A 24,916-nucleotide genomic window follows, 5' to 3' on the forward strand; every position below is an offset into this window, starting at 1 on the left:
GATATGTACAGCCCTGAAAACAGGGAAAAGGAGTCAAGGCAAATTTTCCGGGGGCGGGGCCATCTGACCTGAGAGCGAATGCAGGTAGAGAAAAAGACTACAGGAAAGGAGGGTGGCAAGAAACCATCCGGGTTTCTGCAAATGCAGAGAGCTCTGGGCGGTGCCATCAACACATCAACTTCCCCAGGACACACAGTGGCTCGTAGAAGCTCCCTCTCTAGCTCTAGGCAAGAATGCGGCCATTGTCTCACACTAGTAAGGGTTCTGCTTCCTTAACCAGAGTCACAGAGCCTCAGAATGAGAACAGTCTGGTGTCACCAGTCCAGCCTCCCGCTCCCGCCAGCATAACCGCCCCCTTGCAGACATCCCCCGCCACCCTCTGCCCTGCACGCCCATGGACTCCCACAGGTGGAGTCCCTTACTTTTCAGGAGGAGGTTCTATTACCGAGCAGCTCTGGCTGTTAGAGATTTCGTCTTTATGTTGACTTGAAATCTTCCTCTTGGAGCCTCTAGGTACTGACTGGAGATCTGCCCTCTGTAGCAGCAGGGAAAGCTTCCTCCATTCTCTTTGCTGGCCAGCTTTTCAGACACTTGAAGCCTTGCCGTGTTTCACCATGTGTTGTGTGTTTTAAAGGCAGGCTCTGGACAAGCATCTGTCATTGAATCTTCTTGCCCCTGACTTCCTCCTTCTTCAGATCCTCCACCCCCATCTCTGCAGCCACTTTTGGGTCACATGGCTGTTCCAGGCCCCTAACCATCGTCTTCTGGGCATACTCTGGTTGGATCCCCAGATGAACATGGTATTCTAAAAGTGAGCAGAGAGCAGACCAGGGGCTGCTTGACCTCCAAGGATATACTATTGGGATGCTTGATGTTCTTGGCAACCACATTGCCCCTGATTTCTCTTCACATGGTGGCAGCCAAACCCCCAAGACACTGGTACAAGCTTCCTTCAGCCAGGCCTTTCCATTCCCCAGACTTGCTTAATTTCTTGAATGGAAATGCAGGATTTTACCATCCCCTCTATTGAACATCACCTTTCTGATTCAGGCTGACATTATAACCCAGCTTCGCTCCCACGATTCCTCCTGAGCCGGCAAGACCCAACCCAGGCCATGGGCTGGCCCAGCCTGTTACCTGACCAGGAGGTACAAGCCGGCTGAGGGAGGGACAGGGCAGGGAGCTGTCCCCAGCCTCAAAGGGAAAGAGCTCTCAAGTCGGCCGCTCTGACTCACGTTATGGGGACTTGCGCATTTGCAGCATTGCAGCCTGCTCCCTGGGTTTTGTTTCTCGTTCATTCATGCCACACATAGAGAGGAATGCCGTTTATGTGCCAGGCACCATCCATCAAATACACTGGGGAGAGAGCAATGACCAAAACAGAAAAAAAAAGTCCTTGCCCTCATGGAGCTCATATTCTAGCATAAAGCCCTCAGAACATGGCCTCACAGAGTAAGTACACAGGAAACCCTTGATTTTATTCTCATCGGCAGCTTCCTTGCTCGCTGGCCCAGGCACGCATCTGGAGATAGGCAGAGTGGAGGTCTGAGGTAGAAATGACTTTCACTCCACTTAGAATGGAAAACTTAGTCTGGGAATGAAGATCCGAGTTACTTTTGGGGTCACTAAAGTGGGGGCTTTCAGTCCCTAAACCCACAGCTCTGTAACTGGCGGAGAAGAGGGGTGTAAAGTGCTTTCCTCTTAAGCAGACATCAGTGTCTCTCATTGCAGAGAAGCAATTTATCAGCAGAAATGGCAGGTGTGTTTGTCCGTTTTCACACTGCCAATAAAGACATACCCAAGACTGGATAATTTGTAAAGAAAAAGAGGTTTAATGGACTCACAGTTTCACATGGCCATGGAGTACTCACAGTCATGACAGAAGGCAAAAGGCATGTCTTATGTGGCAGCAGGCAAGAGAGAATGAGAGCCAAGCGAAAGGGGAAACCCCTTATGGAACCATCAGATTGCATAAGACTTATGCACCACCAAGAGAACAGTATGGGCGAAACACCCCTATGATTCAGTTATCTCCACCAGGTCCCTCCCGGAACACGTGAGAATTAAGGTAGCTACAATTCAAGATGAGATTTGGGTGAGGACACAGCCAAACCATATCAGCAGGGAACATTTGTGAACGTTTGTGAACACTTAACGCTGTCTGGGCCTGCTCTGTGCTTGACAAACCCACTCGTGATCCTCAGAACTGTCCTCTGAGACAAGTACTGTTATCACCTCCATGTGCAGTCAAGGAACTGAGACACAGGAGGTCAGGTCACTTGCCCAAGGTCAAGGACACACAGCTAGTAAATGACAGAGGTGTGTTTTGAACCTGTGTACTCTGTCTTCACAGCCCTAAAAGGCGTTTCTAAAAGGTGGCATTTGGCAGCACTGGAAGAAGCCGTTGCTGTGGGTGCTGCTGACCACCACGGGCCAGCAGGGGCTGTGTATGACCAGGGAGATTTGTTTGGGTTGTTTCTAGTAGAGATGGGAGCCTGGTGAATGTGAAAAGTCCATTCCAAGCACTTGGGAACTGCTACTCTGAGGAATAGTTGTTCACCTATCATTCCCAGAGAAAATGAGCAGAGACACAGGGGTGGGAGATCAGGCAGTAGTACACTACAGCTGATGTAACTTGGAAGTGAAATCGACTTAGACGCTTTACAGGCTGGGATAGCTGAAGACATGGGGGCTTGAAGCCACGAGCCAAAGCTGTGCTTTTTCTCCCTTAGATTATGGCGGAACGGAAGAATGCCAAAACCCTGGCCTGCAGCTCCTTACAGGAGAGGACCAATGCGAACCTCGACGTCCCCTTGCAAGGTAAGTCAGCAGCCCCTCCTGTCTTCATTATGGCCCTGTCTCTCCTGGTCCAGGACTGAAGGCTCTCAGATAGTTCTCTGGCCTTTCAAGTCTCCTTAAAGAGCACACTCAACTCAGCAAGCACGAGTTGAGCCCGTACGCTGGGTCGCACAGAGACACAGGGTTGGCATCACTAGGGTTAGCCACAAAACCAGGATGAGTTTTGTTGTCATTGGACAAGTTTAAAGAATATTGTCTTTAGTTTTTGCCTTTGTTTTCATTTCATTTTGTATTTTGTGTTCTTTGTTTTAAGAATACTGTCTTTATATTATAACTTATGTATAGCCTGGGGTGAGGACGCTGGCTAGTTTAAAAACACATGCGTTGAGCTAGTCTGAAGGTAATGAGTTACCTCAATTGATGGTTAGGTCAGTTACAGATCAAACTCCTGTCCTCCTCTTTCTCCCCTTTCACTACTGTACTTGACTAATCCTAAAAAAAGAAAATGTGGGCTGGGCGCAGTGGCTCACGCCTGTAATCCCAGCACTTAGGGAGGCTGAGGCAAGCAGATCACGAGGTCAAGAGATCAAAACCATCCTGGCCAACATGGTAAAACCCCGTCTCTACTAAAAAATACAAAAATTAGCTGGGCATGGTGGCGCATGCCTGTAGTTTCACCTACTTGGGAGACTGAGGCAGGAGAATTGTTTAAACCCAGAAGGCGGGAGGTTACAGTGAGCCGAGATCGTGCCACTGCACTCCAGCCTGGCGACAGAGCAAGACTCTGTCTCAAAAAAAAAAAAAAAGAAAAAAAAAGAAAATGTGGGTTGGGTGCAGTGGTAATCAATCCTATCACCTTGGGAGGCCAAGGCAGGTGGATGGCCTGAGCTCAGGGGTTTGAGACCAGCCTTAGAAACACAGAGAAACCCCGTCTCTACTAAAATACAAAAAATTAGCTGGGCACGGTGGCATGCACCCATAGCCCCAGTTACTTGGGAGGCTGAGGCAGAAGAATTGCTAGACCCCGGAAGGCAGAGGTTACAGTGAACCAGGATAACGCCACTGACTCCAGCCTGGGCAGCAAAGCAAGACTCGGTCTTTTAAAAAAAAAAAATGAAAACATGAGTTGATTATTGTTGGGGAACTATGTTATCTTTCCTATGTCTCTGATTCTGCCCTTTGAGATTACATTTTTTCTGGGCAGTGACCGTACCTAATAAATAGGATATCAAAAGCTGCTACTTAATATACATCAAAGAGACAGTAGGAGCTTTAACACATAGATGCCACTCCTTGCTTTCAAATGCATTCCTACCTTGAAAGTTGAACAAGATTTTGGCAGAATCAGAGCCCAATAGCTGGAGTAAGAAATGCTGCTCTTGTAGAATAGTTGCTACATTTACATCCCGAAGCATAGGACGTTATGGCACCAGGGGTGTCCTGAGCCTGCAGATGATGCAGAGCCATGGCTGTCCTGTACATGTGTGTTGGAACCACTGAGAAAGATGTGTTGCTTTTGTTTCCTATAGTAGATTTTCCAACACCAAAGACCGAGCTGGTCCAGAAGTTCCACGTGCAGTACTTGGGCATGCTACCTGTAGACAAGCCAGTCGGTATGTGAAATGTTTATTGTCTTTCCACTTTGCAAGTGGGGGGAGCTCATGGGAGGCATCTGCCCTCCAGGGAGGGTGAGGCCTGCTCTTTGACTCTCGCGCCTCCTCTTGAATCAAGCTGTCACACTGTCACCTGACAGAGAACATAAATGGTCCTGATCAAAAGAGCAGCAGAGGGACTGGCTGCTTTGACGGGTCATCCCCAGCATATAGACTTCAACAATGCAGACGTGGATTTCTGGTTTACCCAGTAGTCCAGAGCTGAGTGACCCAGGGCCGTGAAAGAGCTCTGCTGCTCTGAAACGGGGCCTCCGTCTCTGAGGCCAGGGCACCTGCTTCGTGTCTTGTCAGCTGGTGGGCCAAGAGAAAGGGCTGCAAAGGCTTCATGCTGTCAAGGTGTGACAAAGCAGTGACACACACAGCATTCAGCTCACATCCCGGTGGCAGAATGTAGTTGCTGGGCTACACCAAATCAAAAGGAGACCAGAGATGGAGCCTCCACCAGGGCTAAACAAGACTGCGGAGAGATCGCAAGCCACATGCACCACCAGAGGGCTGAAAGATGGTGCAGATGCTGTGGAAAACAGCCTGGCAGTTCTTCAAAAGGTGAAACGGAGTCACCTTAGACCCGGCAGTGCAGTTCCCAGACATATACTCAAGAGAAGTGAAAACATTTGCATATACAAAAACATGTATGCAAATGTTCACAGCAGAATTATTGATGATAGTCAAAAAAGTAGAAACAACCCAAATATCCTGACAGATCAACTGACAATTTGATAAATAAAATGGAATACTTCCATATAATGGAATTTTACTTGGCAATAAAAAGGAGTGAAGGACTGAAATTTGCTATAGCACAAAGCTTGAAAACATGCTAATGAAAGAAGTCAGTCCCAAAAGACTGCATACGGTGTGATTCCATTTATACGAAATGTCCAAAATAGACAAATCGCTAGAGTCAGAAAGTAGGTAAGGATTATCTGGGGCTAGGGGGCTGGGGGGCAGGGGGAAATGGAGAATGACCCCTACCAGCTTTGGGGTTTCTCTTTGGGGTGATGAAACTGTTCTAAAATTGAATGTGGTAGGTCGAGCATGGTGACTCTCACCTGTAATCTCAGCACTTTGGGAAACTGAGGCACGTAGATTGCTTGAGCCCAGAAGTTCAAGACCAGCTCAGGCAATATGGCAAAATCCCATCTCTGCAAAAAAATATATATATATATTTATTTATTTATTTCAAAAAATTAGCTGGGCATGGTGGCACATGCCTGTAGTTCTAGATACTCCAGAGGCTGAGGTGGGAGGATCACCTGAGCCCGGGAGGTTGAGGCTGCACTGAGCCATGATCATACCACTGCACTCCAGCCTGGGTGACAGAGTAACATCCTGTCTCAAAAAAAAAAAAAAATTGGTGAAGGTGATAACTCTGTGAATGTACTAAAATGCACTGGATTGCACACTTTATGTGACTGAATTGCATGTGAATGATACCTCAATGAAGTGGTCACTCCTATCCCTACCCCCTAAAAAGACTGAGGGAACAGCTGGCAAAAGGGCCTCACTGAATGGAGGATCCACCATAAAGGTGCCATTGAGAGACAGTGAGGATGGGGAGAGGCTGATGAGCCATGGTCTGCTTAGACAGGTAGACAGCACGCCTTGAACCAAGTCCCCAGAGCTTCTCCTTACTCTCCTTTCCTACTAAAAAGGCTGATATTTCTTTTCTTTTCTTTTTTGAGACAGATTCTCACTCATTTGCCCAGGCTGGAGTGCAGTGGTGGGATCTCAGCTCACTGCAGCCTCTGCCTTCTGTGTTCAAGCAAGCACATCTGGCTAATTTTCGTATTTTTAGTAGCGAGGGGTTTTCACCATGTTGGCCAGGCTGGTCTTGAACTCCTGACCTCAAGTGATCCTCCTGCCTTGGCCCCCCAAAGCGCTGGGATTACAGGCATGAACCACCACACTTGGCCAAAAGCTGTTATTTCTTTCCTTTTGAGCAAACATGAGGATGAAGTGTCCTGTCTTCTATAAAAGATCAGTCTGGGTGTAGCTGTTAATTGGGTGGTTTGGGCCCATATTTGAGTGTGGTAAGTGGCTTTAGGACACTTTAAATTATGCTTTCTGTCCCCAGGAATGGACATTCTGAACAGTGCCATAGAAAATCTTATGACCTCATCCAACAAAGAGGATTGGCTGTCAGTAAACATGAACGTGGCCGATGCCACTGTGACTGTCATCAGTGAAAAGGTGAGAAGGAATCATCTTTGACGTTGCCGTGTCAGGGTTACGGTGAGCCTAAGACACTGGTTTTCTGCGGAACTTAGAAACATAGTCAAGGCTGGAGTGGTGCGTGCTTGTGATTAAGATGACCTACATTCGAAAGATTTTGCCCTTTGTCTGGGTCTAAGTCTGTGCATACCTGTGATTTTCCTGTGGTCTGAGAAACTTCTCTTCTGTCGCTGCAGATTCTGTCTTCTTCATATGTCCCTGCAGATTCTGTCTTCTTCATATGTCCCAGATACTGAAATTGCTTGCTAGAAGTGTTTATGCAATGCTAGCAGTCACACACTCTCAGGGCAGAGGGGATTATGTGACGCTAGCAGTCACACTCTCTCAGGGCGCCAGTATTGCCTGCACTGTGTGATCTGGGGCTGGGAAGCCTAAGATGCTTCCATTCGGGGGAGTCCTGTGACTCTATCAGTAGCACACGGGGCTCTTGGTTGTCTTGAGCGTGGCCACATTCGCCTCAGCCCAAATTATCCCAGTTTTGTGGTTGAAGACATTGAAGCACAGAGAGGCTCAGTCATTTGCCCATCGTCACACAGTTGGAAGCAGTGGGAACAGGATTCAAATCAGACAGCCTGGCCCAGACTTGTTCCCACTTTTCTATTTTGCCTCTGTGAAGCACCTTCCATGGAAAGACCCCCCAAGTCCTCAGCCTGCTCCACAGCCGCCTGGTTCACTCCAGAGAGAGGGCAGGATGCTGACTGCCTGCCTCCAGCTGCCGTGCTGGGCTCTCCTCAGCTCTTCAAGCACGTCCTGCCCTTCCCTACCCTAGCATTGTCACAAGCACTGCTCCCTCCACGCTCTTCCCTCTGCCTACCTGACCCTTACCCAGATCTCCTCTATAGCCTCCTTCCTCCTGAGAAAGCTTCCCAACCTCTCACACTGGCATACTTTGCTCATTAAACACCCCCAAGGCACCAGAGTGAATATTTAATAGGTCGAGATGTTAACGATCCAAAAGTCAACATTTTGGATGTGTTTATTAATTCAAAACTTGCATATGGTTCTTGCAAAGGATGTGGTGTTCATCTCATAAGAAAGAATTCTGAACGTTTCATTACACTGCCTCATACGGATCCCAGATGGACACCAGTTTGCAAGAAAGAAAAAAACAATTTGACAACTTTTTGTTGACTTGGCAGCTTTTTGTTTTATGTGGTTTTAGATGGAAATGTGATCGGTGTGCTGTGTTGAGTTTGGGTAACAATCACTGGATGAAGAACAATACCATGAATCCCTTTCTTCTGGTGCTCTGGGGGTTTACTTGGGCAAATGGATTTTGGGCCACTGGGATTGGGCAAGATGTAAGAAGTATAGACGGCATTGTTCCTCCCCATAGTGAACTCACAGGCACGTGGCATAGTGGAGAGAGAATGGGACACACATCACACCCCATGACAGCAGTGTACCGCAGAGCAAGAACCACCTCCAGAATGGGGTAGTGATGGCCTCTTCAGACATTTGGGCAAGGTTTCACCTTTCGAGAAAAACACAGGTCCTTTCTGAATTCGGTCTGGCTGTGCTTTCTGAATACCAGTTCCCGTGTGCTGCCACTCTAAGCTTGATCCTGGGATTTCCTGATTGGATGCTGCATAATGTCTCTTGCAGAATGAAGAGGAAGTCTTAGTGGAGTGTCGTGTGCGATTCCTGTCCTTCATGGGTGTCGGGAAGGATGTCCACACATTTGCCTTCATCATGGACACGGGGAACCAGCGCTTTGAGTGCCACGTTTTCTGGTGCGAGCCTAATGCTGGTAACGTGTCTGAGGCGGTGCAGGCTGCCTGCATGGTGAGTAATCCTAGTACAGGCTGTTGAGCCCTCCCGCCTGCACTCATGTTTAGTATGCCAGACATTAGAACAGAATCACACATGGAAAAGAAAAAATCGTATTCCTAAGTAATGCTTTACCTTATAACACTCTCATTCCTGGGGCCAGAATCAGTTGTGATAAACAGATTACATATCAAAAGGCCAGGACTCCTGAAATAAGTGGGGCCAGATAGAGGCTCCGATGATCTTCACAACCGCAGACTTGAAGACTGTCAATTCTTGATCCCAAATCAATTTCATATGTGAAATGTTGTTATGCATGAATTGGTACAGTTTGGATTCAATTCAGTACTTTAAAAGGAAATATATTGAATGACTTTTATTTCCACTGATTGCTTTCTGTGCACTGTTCTTGTATGTGTGTGTGTGTGTGTATATATATATATATATATATATATATTTTTTTTTTTTTTCTTGTTACCCAGGCTGGAGTGCAATGGTGAGATCTCGGCTCATGGCAACCTCTGCCTCCTGGGTTCAAGCAATTCTCCTGCCTCAGCCTCCTGAGTAGCTGGGACTACAGGCAGGTGCAACCATGCCCAGCTAATTTTTGTATTTTTAGTAGAGACGGGGTTTCACCGTGTTGACCAGGATGGTCGCGATCTCCTGACCTCGTGATCCACCTGCGTCGGCCTCCCAAAGTGCTGGGATTATAGGCGTGAGCCACTGCGCCTGGCCCTTGGATATTTTTATATCTATTAATTCAGTCCTTACGACAACTCTGTTAGGTAGTTGTTAGTTCTGTTTTGTTTATGAGAAAATAGAGACTCAGAGAAGTTAGAGAATGGGCCTCAGAGCTTGTCAGTGACAGAGCTGAGCCTGGATTCAGCCCCAAATCTGCAAGGTGACAAAGCCAGGGCTCTTTACACCATATGAATACTATGAAACAAACAAGAATACCTCATTATTCCTCCAGCAGATGTCCTTTGTGCCCCTCTTATGGCAGACACTGTAAAAGTTCTAATAAAAATGAGGGAACTGGGCTGGGTGTGGTGGCTCACACCTGTAATCACAGCACTTCAGGAGGCAGAGGCAGGAGGATCACTTGAGGTCAGGAATTCAAGACCATGCTGGCCAATGTGATAAAACCCCGTCTCAACTAAAAATACAAAAATTAGCCAGGCATGGTGATACACATGTACACACCTGTAATCTCAGATACTCAGGAGGCTGAGGCAGGAGAATCACTTGAACCTGGGAGACAGAGGTTGTAGTGAGCCGAGATTGCACCACTGCACTCCAGCCTGGGTGACAGAGCGAGACTCCATCTCAATAAAAAAGAGGAAGCTGTATGAGTGGGCACCAAAGCCTGTGGGCAGGTTTGTTCTAGCAGCAGCAGGTTGGATGCTGGGCCTGAGTTGGAAGGAGGTGTGGTCCATATCATGGCGGGCTTATGATGGTGTGCGGAGGCCTGATTTTCTTCAGAGGGATTGCTAAACCTGGGGTTGAATTTATTGTGTTTATATTTATTTATTTAGAGATGGAATTTTGTTCTTCTTGCCCAGGCTGGGGTGCAGTGGTGCAGTCTCAGCTCACTGCAACCTTTGCATCCGGTTTTGAGTGATTCTCCTGCCTCAGCCTCCTGAGTAGCTGAGATTATAGGTGTGTACATGTGTACCACCATGCCTGGCTAATTTTTTGTATTTTTGTAATGCCAAGTAGCTGGCATTACAGGCACCTGCCACCATGCCCGGCTAATTTTTTGTATTTTTAGTAGAGACGGGGTTTCACCATGTTGGCCAAGCTGGTCTCAAACTCCTGACCTCAGGTGATCCACCCGCCTCAGCCTCCCAAAGTGCTGGGATTACAGGCATGAGCCCCCTGGGGGCCCAGCATGTATTTGGATTTTAGAAGAGTATCCAACAAAAAAAGATGACAAAGTAGAGGATAGATAGGAGGGACAAGGCTGAGGTGGTGGTCAGCGAGGAGACCAGTTACCTTCTGCAGACGGGAGAGAGGAGGAGGAGTGTCCACGCCAGGAGGGTAGCACTGGAAACAAACAGGAGCAGGGGCTTTGAGAGGCCAGGGTGCCTGGCTGGGCAGGACGCTGCATGTGGAAGTCCCTGTGCTTCATTTAATTCAGCCCCACACTCATGGCTGGAATCTGGGGCATTCAGCATGACTGAAATATAATCCTTGCATTGTAGACCTCAGGTATAGTGGGGGAAACACACAAACCCAAACTCTTTTACAGTGTAGAAAATGCTATAAATAAAAGCATGAGGATCTTCACTTTCATCCGGCCGTGGTGGCACACACCTGTAGTCCCAGCTTCTCAGGAGGCTAAGGTGGGAGGGTGGCTCAAACCCAGGAGGTGGAGGCTGCAGTGAGCTGTGATGGCACCACTGCAATCCAGCCTGGGTGACAGAGCGAGACCCTGTCTCAAAAAAATAAATAAGAAAAAGAAGTATGAGACTGTGCTGGATTGAAAAGTAACTGAGAGGAAAAAGAAGTGGAGGCCCTGAAGTAGGATAACTTACAAAGTCCAACAGTGAAGAGACAGCTTGAAGGCCAACACTGGTGGGTTTATTCTTTATTTCAGGATAGGAGAGGCCTGCCCCCCCACCTTTTTTTTTTTTAATTTTTAAGAATTGAGGTCTTGCCATATTCCCCAGGTTGGTCTTGAATTCCTCCTCCACCACCATGCCCAGCTAGGTTTTCTCTTGTGGAAAATGGTGGTAGATATAGAGCCAAGAAGGCTGGACACAGTGGCTCACGCCTGTAATCTTAATACTTTGGGAGGCTGAGGCGGGCAGATCACTTGAGATCAGGAGGTTGAGACCAGCCTGGCCAACATGGTGAAACCCATTTCTACCAAAAAATACAAAATTTAGCCTGGTGTGGTGGCATGCACCTGTAGTCCCAGCTACTCAGGGAGGTGGGAGGATTGCTTGAACTTGGGGGTGGATGTTGCAGTGAGCTGTGATTGTACCACTGCACTCCAGCCTGGAAGACCCTGTCTCAAAGAAAAAAAAAAAAGCCTAGAAGAGGGACTTAGTCTTTGAATTAGTTAGAGACCTTTTACTTTGAGAAGATGCGAAGAACCAAGAATGAGGGGAGCTTAGGGAAGGGAAGGGAGCTCTCTGTCCCCCACCACAATCCCCCACACAGCACATTGTTAGGTTATGAATAAAGGCCAAGTATGCACCTGCAGGCCCAGCTACTCAGGAGGCCAAGGCGAGAGGACCCCTTGAGCCCAAGGGTTCGAGTCCAGCCTGGACAACATAGAAGGGTCCTGTGTCTAAGACAAATATTAAGAGGATGAAGTGGAAGAGCAGATGGCGAAGTTGAGGCACAGGAAAAGAGCCACTTGGCCTTTATCCTTTGAAATAGAGCAGGAAGGAGAGAGAAGGGGAGGCCTGGCATTGGATACTTGTTATCTGGTTTCACACTTATCACCATCCTCTGTGACAGTGGCCAACTCCCCCCAAGAACTGTGGGGCCACGATTCTAATTCAGACACCCTGAATATGCAGAAGCAGGGCTGGGGTCAGGGGAGCAGGGGCGGGAGAGGAATCAGGTGAACCCACTGACCAGGTGCAGGGAGTTGATGAGATAAAGAGCATCTGTGAAGAAAATAGAAAATGGGAGATTTCAGCCAAGCAAAAATGGATGACAACTATTTCGGTATTTTATGAAATTGAAACAGATTATAACAGATGGTTTTAGTCATAAAATGAATGGCTTTCAGCCTTAATTATACATTTTAAGTGATAACAACAATGAGTTTTATCTCTTGGCTACAGTTGGTTTTCTGATTCTCAGATGCATTTTCCCTCTTGGAAACAATTTTACTCGTTTGCTTCCTACTTTAATTGTATCACTGCAAGAGTGGACACAGCTCAGCCAATCTAGTATAAGGCATGCTAGCAAAATCAAACCATTCTTCCCTCCCACCTGCTCTGAATCCAGGGTTTCTAGCTCAGGTGCTTTCTTCTTGGTTCAAATTTGCATGATTCTCCATCTGAAAGATCCATATGTGAATTTATGCTATATAAATACCTATTGACACTCACATTCTTTTGAATCTAAATTTTTAGGCATATATTACAGCTGCGTGACACAGGCCCAATGGAAGACATTTTGGTGAAAGTTAGAACAGAGAGAGGGATCCTTTATGAAATCCAATGCTTAGGTGCAGTTTGGATTCACACTGGATATACGCGACTACTGTTTGAAATTCCAAGTCCAGCGTCCTCTGTTGACATGTATAAGTCCATGCTTTAGAGGTGTGTGGTTTGGGTTGTGATGTGGGCCTAGTAAGATGCCTTACACAGAGGAGACATGTAGTCAGTCTTCATATTTCATATGATTGATTTGAAAGGGGTTGTTTTGTGGCCTAAGGGATCTGATAGAACACTGTGCCATATCCCTCCCCTCAAGTCTTGCTTCTTACAGAGACATTAGCCTGTTCCATTACTAGACTAAAGAAACTGTTAATATTTAAGTTGATTTTTTTTTAAGCCGTGGAATGACAGTCCTCTCTTGGTATACACAGGAGATTGGTTCTAGGACCTCTGGGTATGCCGAAGTCCTGCATATTCAGGTCTGCACAACCCACAGATAGGAAAAGTCTGCCCTCTGAATAATTGGGTTTTGCATACCAGCAATAATCTGTGTTTAGTTGAAAAAAAAAATCCCCACATAAGTGGATCTGCACAGTTCAAACTCTGTTGTTCAAAGATCAGTTGTATTTCATTATTTTCATTATTGATTTTTAATTTAATTTTTATTTTTTGAGATGGCGTCGCACTCTGTCGCCAGGCTGGAGTGCAGTGGCGTGATCTCAGCTCACTGTAACCTCCGCCTCCCGAGTTCAAGCAATTCTCCTGCCTTAGCCTCCTGAGTAGCTAGGACTACAGGTGCCCATCATCACGCCTGGCTAATTTTTTGTATTTTAGTAGAGACGGGGTTTCACCATGTTGGCCAGGATGGTCTCTATCTCCTGATCTCGTCATCTGCCCACCTTGGTTTTCCAGAGTACTGGGATTACAGGCGTGAGCCACCGCGCCCAGCCTATTTCTTTATTTTGAGACAGGGTTCACTTTATCGCCCAGGCCAGAGTGCAGTGGCACGCTAACAGCTCGCTGCAGCCTATGGGATATGATAGAACACTACCATATCCTTCCCTCAGAGTCTTGCTTTTTATGGAGACAGCAGCCTGTTTCATTACTAAAGCAATTGCTTCAGCTTCCAGGCTGAAGCAATCATCCCACTTCAGCCTCCCAAGTAGCTGGAACTACAAGCATGTGCCACCACACCTGGCTGATTTTTGTATTTTTTGTAGAGACAGGGTTTCACCATGTTGCCCAGGCTAATCTCAAACTCCTGGCCTCAAGTGATTCATCTGCCTTGGCCCCCCAAAGTGCTAGGATTACAGGAATGAAACACTGTGACTGGCCAGGTCAACTGTATTTTAAAGTATTTGGATTAGAAAAAAAATTTTTGATAAATGTTGACTTTATATCTAATTAAAGAATTATCTTCCCATTATGCAAAAGCAGCTAGACATTGTTAAATTTCTGAAGCATGGGAATTATCCCTGGCGCCAGTGCTAATGGATTTTTGAAAATTTTTGAAAATTAAACCATAAAGATTGAGACTTGTATGTAAAATGTATCCTGAAATCCTAATACCTCATCTTTTTTATTAAAGCAGGAAACAGGGAGAGAAAGAAACATTTTGAATGCCTTCTGTGTTGCTAGGGCCTATTCCAGGCATTCCACAAGCACTACAGTCATTCCTTATTTAATCATAACTCTGCAAACAGTTCCTTCTTCAGCCATTTTACAGCTGAAGAAACTGAGGCTCAATGAGATTTAATAATTCACCTGGGGTTCACAAGAGATAGACCTTAGATTCAAACGGTGCCCTTTCTGCTGTGCTGTCAGCGCGCCATGAGCACTTGCCTAGGTTTGCATGTCTCTGATGAAAAATGTAATTAACACACTCTTTCCCAATCCTTTCTGGTTTCATTAGCTCATAGACTGTGAGGTGTATTCATTGGGGACTATTAAGATAGAGGACACGTGGAGGGTGGAAATGGATGGAAGAAAAGGGTGGCAAAAGCCAGAACCCCTTCGTTGAGCCTAATGATCTTTTAGGAGAATTTAAAGCACTCACATTCAGAAAAAAAGAACTCTTGGATTTATGTGGAGGCACTAAGTCACTAACCTTTGGGAGTCTATGAGTGATAACTTAAAGTCATCTTAAAGAAGAAGAAATAATATATTATTAATTACCTTAAAACGTATGTTGTTTTATTTCAGTTACGATATCAGAAGTGCTTGGTAGCCAGGCCGCCTTCTCAGAAAGTTCGACCACCTCCACCACCAGCAGACTCAGTGACCAGAAGAGTCACAACCAATGTAAAACGAGGGGTCTTATCCCTCATTGACACTTTGAAACAGAAACGCCCTGTCACCGAAACGCCATAGCTGCCCCTGTGAAAGAACTCTGATACTTACCTGAAGATTGACTAGCTACACTAAAGAAAATGAACTTCGCCATCTGACCTTCCATCCAGTTGCTGATGCTTTGGCTTCAGAGAATTTACCCTTAACCAAGCAGTGTTAGACAAGCATGTTCTCTCGTCTTGCCACCATCATGTGATATGAAAAGAAGCATGAATACTTTTTTTTGCTGTAAGTTACATCATGAGCAGTGGAAGGTCTTTTTCTTACTGTAAATATTGTGAACATTACTTAACTTCACACACACACACACACACACAGGAGAATGTGGCCACACCCCTCCTAGTGAACTAATGCTGCGTCCTTGGAGTGAATGATGCCTGAGTTAGTTTCACTGTCTTCTTGACTGGATCTGTCACAAGCAACCTTTAAGTCCTACAGACTTGCTTTCAGCACTGGAGCAGGCACTGCAGAGCAGATACCATTGAGTTGCTGTAAAAGTAGGATGGCGAGTTTGTGTTTTCATTTTTCATAAAGTTGAACCTGTTGGTTGACAAAATTGGCTGTTGGCATCAGTATAGAAACCAACCGGCAGCTTTCCCTGACAAGCTCTTTGACACATGGACACCATTTCATGTCTACAGCTGTTTATGGGATGTTGGAAAAAAGTGAAACTTCAAAATTGATGAAAAATGAAATTTGAGGAATTAAAATCGAACAAAACATAGCCTTTCTTTTCAGATGGTTTTCAAACTGATTATTTTGAAAAGAGATTAACAAAATCATAATACATTTTGGGTGTGACATATTTCAAATTTCTGCCTTATATTGTATGGTGCAGCTAGAGAATTATAGTTCACTATGGCCATTCTCTACATAAACATTCAGATGAAATACTCCTCATCAGCCTTTCATCCTTAGTTTGAGAATTGGCTGATATGCAATTTGAAGTCGATGAGATGTCATTGATATTTCCATCATGCACGATTATTTTAGATTTCCACCACCAAGTTATTTTTGCTAGTCCATGTGCTAGAGGTAAACATTCTGTTGGTATTCTGCATCTAGCTTAATCTCCCTCTGATGCTTTTTGCCCAGAAAGCTGTCTGTCCATCATGTATTGTCCATGGCAACAAATTACATTAGGTTGAACCTTTCCTTGAATTTATGTATTTAATATTAGAATTTGTTGGACTCAACTAGATATATTTTTAAATTTATATTTTTTCCATTTTACTTTGAAGATTTGAAATTTTCGTATCTTAGCAAAGTCTACCTAGGAATAATGGACTATTTAACAAGTTTCCCAAAAATAGCATTTTCCTGCTCCTTTTTATGTAGATAAGAAACTTATCTGTAAAGACATATAGATTTAGACTCTTGTTGACATTGTCGTTTTAAAAGGAAGTTACTAAGGCGATCAATCTCAATATTAGTCTTGTTTACTTCTTTTTAATGTCAAAATTAACATTTACAACATCCAATTATAAGAGTAATGCTTTCTGTTTATACACTGCTATGTACTTGTTAAATGCTTTCCACATTCTTTCACATTTGAGCCTTATAAGGTAGAGAAGGTATTAAACACACTTGAGAAGTAAAAATATGAAGTACCAAGAGGCTAAAGCCACTGGCCTAAGATCTCACCAAAGTTCATGAGAGAACCAGGACTAGGACCCACGGCTCCCGACGCCCGTTCTTGCTGTGTTATGCTGCCTCCATATCCGTCAGGAAGAGCCTTTCCAGAATGACTCTGGGTATATACTAAGAAGAGCAGGTATGGAAAGATCTGTTGTCAGGCAATCTTAGAATTCCCTGTACAAGTGGGAGGAAGATGTCCAAATTCCTTACGCAGTGGTATTATTTCTGACGCCATTGCCCTCTCTAAGTCCAGGACTATTTTCCTACAATGTGCCTCAAACGTGTTGTAGAGGACAGGATTCCACATTCACAGCCTGTTCCATCTACAAGATTTTCCAGAGATGACGTTACTTGTGGTAGAGACATTCCTAACTCATGGTACTTAGCCACCAGAGATCGTGATGGAATGAGTGGGTGGCTTTTCTACCTGCCATTCCCTTGGAATTCATAAGGGGTGGGGGGCAGGGGACTGGAATTGTTTTTGCACCCTAATGTTACGACAAAAATGATGCTACTTTAGAAACGCAATCTATTTTTCACCAACTTATATACTATTTAAAGTAACCAGTGCCATCATAAGAAATTCCTGCATTAAGAAAATCCTTGCTGTGCCCTTTGAAAAGCTGTTCAAAAATCATTTACAGTGATCTTTCATCTTGGTCTCCGTAGTGAAATATTTTAGTGTGATAAACTTCAAAATTCTAAACAAATGATCCTCTTTATATTGGAAATCTCTACCAGAACCCCCTCTTCATTTTTTAAGGCATACATTTGCTTGTTTTCAAGATCAAGAATACTGAGCTAGCTTTAAGTAGCAAACTGATTTATATATGCAATTATAGGATACATTAAGATGAATGATAGCCTTTACAAACTTTACTGCAGATGTGTTATTTTGAAAATGGCATTGCATAGTAAATGCAAATTAATTTTGTAAGATTATGTTAAACAGTATGTTCAGACACTTTCTGCCATGGCCAAAAAGTATGTATGAAAGTATGTGTGTATTTGTCTGTGAAAGGATGCCAATGTTTTACCTGATATCTTAGTGACACTTCAGTTATCTATGCATTCTTTAGATCTGTGAATCGGTAAACAGGCAGCCATGTTCACGATGCCGTGTATGTCTTATCATATTTTTAATTAACCTGTTAAATACAGCTTAAATATTATTTTATTTATTCTATTTTTACTGAAATATACTGCATTATTGTGTTAATGTATTATCTTTCCTGGATATTATCTCCCAATGTATCCAGATCTAAGTAATCTCAGTGAACTACACATGGCCTAAAAAGTGGTTTTGTAATGATTTGTAGTTACATTTCTATTGGGATATGTAGAAGAAAAGGCAAAATGCTTAACGTTCCTTTTATTTTTTAAAAGCAGCTAGATAGACACAGACTTGCCACCTCATACATCTGCTCCTTGGCAGCGTCAAGGGGAATAGCCAACATGCCTATGGCTAAAAACTTTCCTTTGCAGACTAAAGCACTGCTTGGTGCTTCGTTTTTACTCCCTTCACAACATGTGTGATGTCATCTAAGAGATATATACATGTCCACATGCCCTTTGTTTCCACCTGGATAGAAGATCACTCATAGCTAATTAGGACCATTGTTTTTTGTTCCTCTGTCTTGTTGCATGAAGGGACATTAGACCCATTTCCATTAAAATAAGTTCTTGGTGATAAACTGTGGCACTGCTACTTCTTTTTAAATCCACTTTATGATTTCAAGATGGACACTGGTAAGATGATTCGGCACGAGGCCATTGCCTGGAAGCCCCAGAGCTTTCCTCCTTGTGTACAGCCTGTTCATGTCCCAGGCATTGCAAAACAAACCCCAGATTTCATACAACATGGTAAGCGTTTCCCTAACTAATGTTAGCACAATTTAACTAATAAGCCCATTCGCTCTCTAGTTGGCCAGGCTTAACCCTAACACATGTCTAACATACGTGCTACACAACTAGTAGAAAGTTTAATTTCAGCTTCAGGGCAAAGATACCCACTCACCCTGCGTCAACGCAAGCAGTCAGTCCCTGGCCTCTGAAGCAGCTTGCTTCCCCTGAGAGAACGCTTTGTTTCCTTTATGCCCCCTTTCCTGTTGACGGCTTTTACACATTTAAATGTAATTTGTTGTGAGAATAAATTTAGCTGCATAAAATGTTTGGCTCATTTATCTGACATCTTAGTCACATATACAAGGAATAGAAATAGAAATTTACTGTCTCTATTCTTAAAACTTTTTAGAAATCACTTTAGTAATGGAACATTTTGCTTTGATTAGATACTACATATTTCTACCTGGTAAGGACTAGGAAGTAACTTTAAATTTTGAGTAATGACCCTGTACTTATTTGGTGATCAGGAAGGCCAGCTGGTCTTCTGGACACAGAAGCCTGTGTAGTCACCAGCTTGAGTCTTTTGTAAGCGGTCTTTCTAGGATTGTGATATTTCAGCACAAAGAAGCTAATCACTTGCTTCAAGATCCTGACTTTAAAGAATAAAGAATTGAGGTATATTCACACTAAATCTAAAATGAAAGGTAACTAGAAAAATCAGTTGAATCTGGTTCGCTGAACTCTTAGGCGCAGGAAGGCAGGAAATGGCAGTTAAAGCATGGCCCTGCTTTTCGCTCATCTTGCACTTCCCCAGGGTTTCTCTCTAGGCGGTAACAACAAAATTTCATTATGGCTTCAGGCATTATAGAGTGGTAAATAATTTCAGATTACAAATATAACTTTGCTATTGGAGGTATCTGAATACCAGTAAGTTATTTAAAATTTTATAACACTTTTCTCTAAAAAGTCCAAGAATATAAAATGCCAAATGAAATATGTCAGTATAGTCAGTATTCTCCTTCACTAGAATTTTCTCATACTGCTTTTTCTTTTTCTTCAGACAGAGTCTCACTCTGCTACCCAGGCTGGAGTGCAATGGCATAATTTCGTCTGACCTCAACCTCCGCCTCCTGAGTTCAAACGATTTTCGTGCCTCAGCCTCCTGAGTACTGGGACTACAGGTGTGCACACCTGGCTAATGTGTATATTTTTAGTAGACACGGGGTTTTGCCATGTTGGCCAGGCTGGTTTCAAACTCCTGACCTCAGGTGATCCTCCACCTCAGCCTTCCAAAGTCCATGAGCCATCATGCCTGACCTCATATTGCTTTTATCCAAAGTACTTTTCCCTTTTCACTCTACCAAAGTATTTAAATAACTGATCCTGTCCTTCGTAGAAGATTCTCAAGGAAGAAAACTGCAGTGTAATTAATGAATGGTTTAACTCAGAATCTTCACATACTTCTAAAGAGAAAAATAATTTGGTGCCAAAATTCATGTTAGGAGATACTCAATTTAAGTAGCAACAAATTGTTTCAATCACATACTACTGTAGAGATTAAAGAATTATCCTAAACTATTCCACAACAATGAGACTTAACATCACAGAAAATACACTTGAAAATAAAAATCTCAGACCTGCTACTTCTGGACAATGGAATACTTCTCAGTCTGGTATGGCGGAAGGCTGGGAAAGGATAAATGATTCTTGTGATACAATGGAATTCTTTACTAATTATTTTTGCAGTGTTAAATTAAGCTGCACTGCCCTCCTTGAGGCACCGAATACTCTAACACAGATAGAAATCTTGGTGGGATAAGAGGATGAGCCACACGCTATAATTTTAGAGAAGATAGAATATGATTTTCAAAATAAGCTGAGCATTTTATATCTTTCTGTACTTTAAGAGTGATAATTATGTGAAGAATTCTTTGGGGATTTAAAATATAATAAGCCTGGTTCAAGTATAAAAAGTCTTGTTTCCTTTCTTCACTGACACTTTTTTTTTTTTAGGCAAGATCTCAGTCTGTTGCCCAGGCTGGAGTGCAGTGGCACAATCTTGGCTCACTGCAACCTGCGCCAACCTCCTGGACTCAAGCGATCCTCCTACCTCTGCCTCCTAAGTAGCTGGGACTATAGGCATGTACCACCACAGCCAGCAAATTTTTGTATTTTTTGTAGGGATGGGGTTATAGGGTTTCGCCATGTTGCCCAGCCTGGTCTGGGACTTCCGGGCTCAAGAGGTCTGCCCATCTCAGCCTCCCAAACGGCTGAGATTACAGACATGAGCCACTGCACCCAGCCCACTGACACATTTTACTGGTAAATCTAAGCTAAAAGAAAAGTAATTAATTACTGCTATTAAAAAATTCCCCATTCTTTTTTAATCCTCACTTTAAGAAAGTAAAAATAGAACATCAGAGCTGAAATAGACCTAAATATTCATCTTGAGGATAATATTCTAAAAATCATGCCATCTGAATTTAGCATTTAGGAATTTATATAACATTTCTGTACAACTGAATTGCAAAAATAAAACTATAAATTCAAACTTTATGAATATGTCTAAATTTTTTTAAACAATAAGATATATAGTTGTATCTTATTCTATTTAATGACAATTTCTGTTGCCATGATGAAAAATCAGACCCAGAAATGATAATCATATCAATTTTTGGTAGGCAATTGATAATACATTCAAGATGAAATTTAATATAATTAACATAGTGCTACAATATATTTTAATTATGCATCAGAAATGATTTACCAAAGTTTGATTCCTGTGTGCTATTTGAAATGACTTGTAGATTTTGTTGCGTTGCCTGATCTTTGAATAGAATCAGAAATTTACAGGTTTCTTCAACAATAGGTATCGCTTGGATTCAACAGTTTTGCCTCTTCTTCTGAATTATTAATATTTAGATGGAAATTTACTCACAGTCTTTTTTATAACAGTGCTTGGCATAAAAGATAGGAAGGAGAGATGATTGTGTCCAGTCTATTCAGGATCCTGGAAGCTTCCCCAGTGAGAGACACCTCACTGTGAAAGGACCCCTGAGCTACACACACCTGGCACGTAGGAATTTCCTGCGCTTCCTACTTAACCTCAGTCACGTTACAAAAACTCATGTCATTCCCTGTTCAAAGAACAGCTTGATATTTAAGAAAAAATCACCGTTGATCGTGATTGAGAAAGTCGCGACTACAATTGCGTGGATGCTGAAGAGCAGTCTCAGCTGGTGGAGATGCCGGGATGGTTTGCCTTTCAGCTAATGAGCTGCCTGCTAAGGCAACCAGTGTTTCCTTTCCTGCAGGAGAAACTTGCAGCTTTAAGTCCAGCCTGCAAGTTCACAGGAGTGAGACAAGTTCTGACAGCTGACACTAAAGCTCTCACTGGATCTTCTCAAACAGAGCAGCACTGATCTGTTGAAGTCTCTGAAATCTGCTTCGCTGACTCCTACATTACTGTTTCTCACTTGTCTGAATTATCTGAAAGTAATATCACACTTAGAAGATCCCTAAGTGACCAAAAGAATAAGTACTTTGTGTAGAGATGTGGAACCTTCAAAATACTAGACTTTGAAAAAAAAAATCAACTGCTCTTTGGCCCATATAAAAAAACACAAGACTATCAAAGCCACGGCCGCGAACACCTGAGTAGGGGGGAAGGTGTGTCGTCTTTAGGCTTCTCCCCTTTCCTGGCTAGTGAGGGTGTGGGGAGGCAGGTGGGCACAAGTGCCTTGGGTGCGACCCAACGACAGTAAAAATGTTGAGTTGGCATCTGAGATCTGATCCCTTGAGGACTTGAAAATGGCATAAATACTGGAGGCAGAACAATCTCGATGGGTTTCAAAGCAACCATTCTGTCTTCTGGCCGAGGTCTCATGAAGCGTGCCTGCCGTTCACATGGTCTAGAGGAACATGTGCTCTTCATAAATGTAGGCACTGTAGGATGGGGGGCCAACTTGTTGGGTTTTCTGGTCTGTGAGGAAGCCCCCACTTGAGCAGTATTCTTCTGGGGAAGAGGTGGTTTTGTTAAAGTCTCTGATAGATTAGCACTGGCTTTAGTTTCTCGATTCAGGAACTCTGCAATTTTCATTTGGATGCCGTTATCAGTAGTGGCAGCTTTTGTCAATGATGTTTTTGATTTTTTCTTCTTCTTCTCCCGTTTTGATGATTTACCCAGCTCAATCCCCTCCAGCAAACCCTTGGCTGCAGCTCGGGCCAAAACATCTTTCACAGACACTGTCTCAGAAGGGTCCCGCTGCAATTAAAGAAGCACTTAGTAAATGTGGGAATTAGCTGTTATTGTGTCTTGCAAGTATTTATCAATGTGTCAGTAAAAGTAAAAAGACTCTATTATACTGAGAGAAATAAGAAATGGTTTTTAGGCCTTAATCTTCAATCTGGTAAGCCTCAGCAAATGCCTTTTTTCCCCCGCTTTTAACAGCACTTTTTTTTTTAACTTAAAAACTTCCCCATTTATGAACCTGATAACTGATAGAAAAAAAGAATCACACAGGTTTTTTTTTTTTTTTTGAGGTAGAGTCTCACTTTGTTACCCAGGCTGGAGTGCGATCTTGGCCCACTGCAACCTCCACCTCCTGAGTTCAAGTGAGTCTCCTGCCTCAGCCTCCCGAGTAGCTGGGATTACAGGTGTGTGCCACCACACCTAGCTAATTTTTGTATTTTTAGTAGAGATACAGTTTCACCATGTTGGCCAGGGTGGCCTCAAACACCTGACCTCAGGTGATCCACCCATCTCAGCCTCCCTAAGTGCTGGGATTACAGGCATCAGCCCCCACGCCCAGCTGCTTGTTTCTTACATGCAAGGGAAGATATACTAGATGTTGATAAAATGCTTGCAGAGGCCGGGGGTGGCAGCCAGGCAGAAGAGGAGCACTAGGGTAAGTATAAAGAACAGAGCTCATCTGCCACACAGCCATCATTCTTGCTCCTGCCCTTTAGCTGTTTATAAAATGCAAACACATCCCTACAGAATATGCACAGTTCCTGGCTTCCTCTTATGAGGCTTTGTAGTTTCTTAATTCCAAAGTATGACATGGATTAGGATTTTTTTCCCTTACCTCCCTTGTTAAAATAGAAATAAAACAACCATTGGTAATTTCAGATGGTTCCATTCTGAAAAATTTATCAGTAGACAGTTGAATTTCCTTTAAGGAGCACAGTGGAAGAACGGGAGGGCTGAGCCTGCAGTAGACAGGAACAAGCACTCAACAGTTAGAATGACCTCTTTGCCAAGAGAGAAAGAAAGTAAATTGCAGCTAAACTTTTTTTCTAGTATATTTTACCAATCATTTAAATAGAAATTATAATCAAGAATAAAATTCTGAAGCAGGCTTTCTCTAAATACTAATAAGTTAAAAGCCCTAATATTTCATATTAGTTCATAATTTATTATAAATCCCAGATTCTCCATCTTTTAACCAACTATTCCAAGAATAATAATGTTTAACAAACTAAAAACTTACCTTCCCAAAATCACTAATATATTAGTAAAAGGTTTCCATTATCAAAGCACGTAAATATGTATAATAATCACAAAGTTAACCAAAATTTCCTATATTTCTACCATTTTCAAAATACAAAGAAGAAAACATCTTCTTTTGGATACCTTTTGCATAATTACAATATAAAAATATAACCTATCACCTTAATTACATTCTTCTTCCCAGTCACTTTTTGAGGATTAATAGATGAGTCACATAGTGTTCAAGAAAGTACATAACAAGGACTTTGTGTCAGAAAAATCTTGAATCACTAACAGGTTTAAAATGAAATTTTGGTTTTTATGTTTAATATTGAATTTATCATTTATTAGTAAGTGGTTCATTCATGAATAATAAATGATTCTATTTCCAAGCTTTTATTATTAAAATATTTTAATAAGTCAAAGCAATTAAACACTATTCTATATGAATTAAACTATCAGGAAATCTTTTATTGATCATTGTGTCCTGGCCGGGTGCAGTGGCTCACTCCTGTAATCCCAGCACTTTGGGAAGCTGAGGCAGGCAGATCACTTGAGGCCAGGAGTTCAAGACCAGCCTGACTAACATGATGAAACCCTTTCTCTGCTAAAAATACAAAAAAATTGCCAGGTGTGGTGGCAGACACCTGTAATTCCAGATACTTGGGAGGCTGTGGCAGGAGAATCACTTGAATCTGGGAGATTCAAGCCAAGATTACACCATTGCACTCCAGCCTGGGTGACAGGAATGAAATTCTGGCTCAGAAAAAAAAAAAAAGCCATATGTGGTGGGCACCTTTAATCTCAGCTACTTGAGAGTATGAGGCAGGAAAATCACTTGAACCCAGGAGGTGGAGGTTGCAGCCAGCTAAGATCGCACCACTATACTCCAGCCTGGGTGACAGTGTGAGATTCTGTCTCAAAATATTAATAATAGTGTCCATGTGATGCAGCTACAAGCCAAAAAACACCAAGGATGGCCAGCAACCATCACA

At 43.3% G+C, this 24,916-nt stretch overlaps 2 protein-coding genes across 48 annotated transcripts in view; one reads left to right on the top strand and one right to left on the bottom strand.

The window, feature by feature from the left end:
* APBB2 (amyloid beta precursor protein binding family B member 2) overlaps positions 1-18,753 on the top strand; it is a 476,200-nt gene extending 457,447 nt beyond the window's left edge. For 36 of the 46 annotated variants that reach the window (XM_078367318.1, XM_078367300.1, XM_078367293.1 and 33 more), the window contains 5 exons: positions 2,733-2,820; positions 4,329-4,412; positions 6,547-6,662; positions 8,310-8,489; positions 14,801-18,753. In XM_078367318.1, the coding sequence (XP_078223444.1) occupies positions 2,733-2,820; positions 4,329-4,412; positions 6,547-6,662; positions 8,310-8,489; positions 14,801-14,968 (636 nt within the window). In that variant the 3' untranslated portion in view covers positions 14,969-18,753. Of the gene's footprint in view, positions 1-2,732; positions 2,821-4,328; positions 4,413-6,546; positions 6,663-8,309; positions 8,490-12,571; positions 12,712-14,800 lie in introns of those variants that run through there. The other 10 variants (XM_078367311.1, XM_078367323.1, XM_078367310.1 and 7 more) reach the window with 2 other exon arrangements.
* A 2,368-nt stretch (positions 18,754-21,121) lies between these two features.
* The window catches only part of NSUN7 (NOP2/Sun RNA methyltransferase family member 7), a 51,155-nt gene continuing 47,360 nt past the window's right edge, over positions 21,122-24,916 (bottom strand). Inside the window, exons 11-12 of one of the 2 annotated variants that reach the window (XM_017970596.5) lie at positions 23,518-23,641; positions 21,122-22,694 (exon numbers count right to left, since the gene is read on the bottom strand). In XM_017970596.5, the coding sequence (XP_017826085.2) occupies positions 22,062-22,694; positions 23,518-23,641 (757 nt within the window). In that variant the 3' untranslated portion in view covers positions 21,122-22,061. Of the gene's footprint in view, positions 22,695-23,517; positions 23,642-24,916 lie in introns of those variants that run through there. The other variant, XM_078367325.1, reaches the window with a different exon arrangement.

This window comes from Callithrix jacchus, chromosome 3, assembly GCF_049354715.1.
Source record: "Callithrix jacchus isolate 240 chromosome 3, calJac240_pri, whole genome shotgun sequence".
NCBI lineage: Eukaryota > Metazoa > Chordata > Mammalia > Primates > Cebidae > Callithrix > Callithrix jacchus.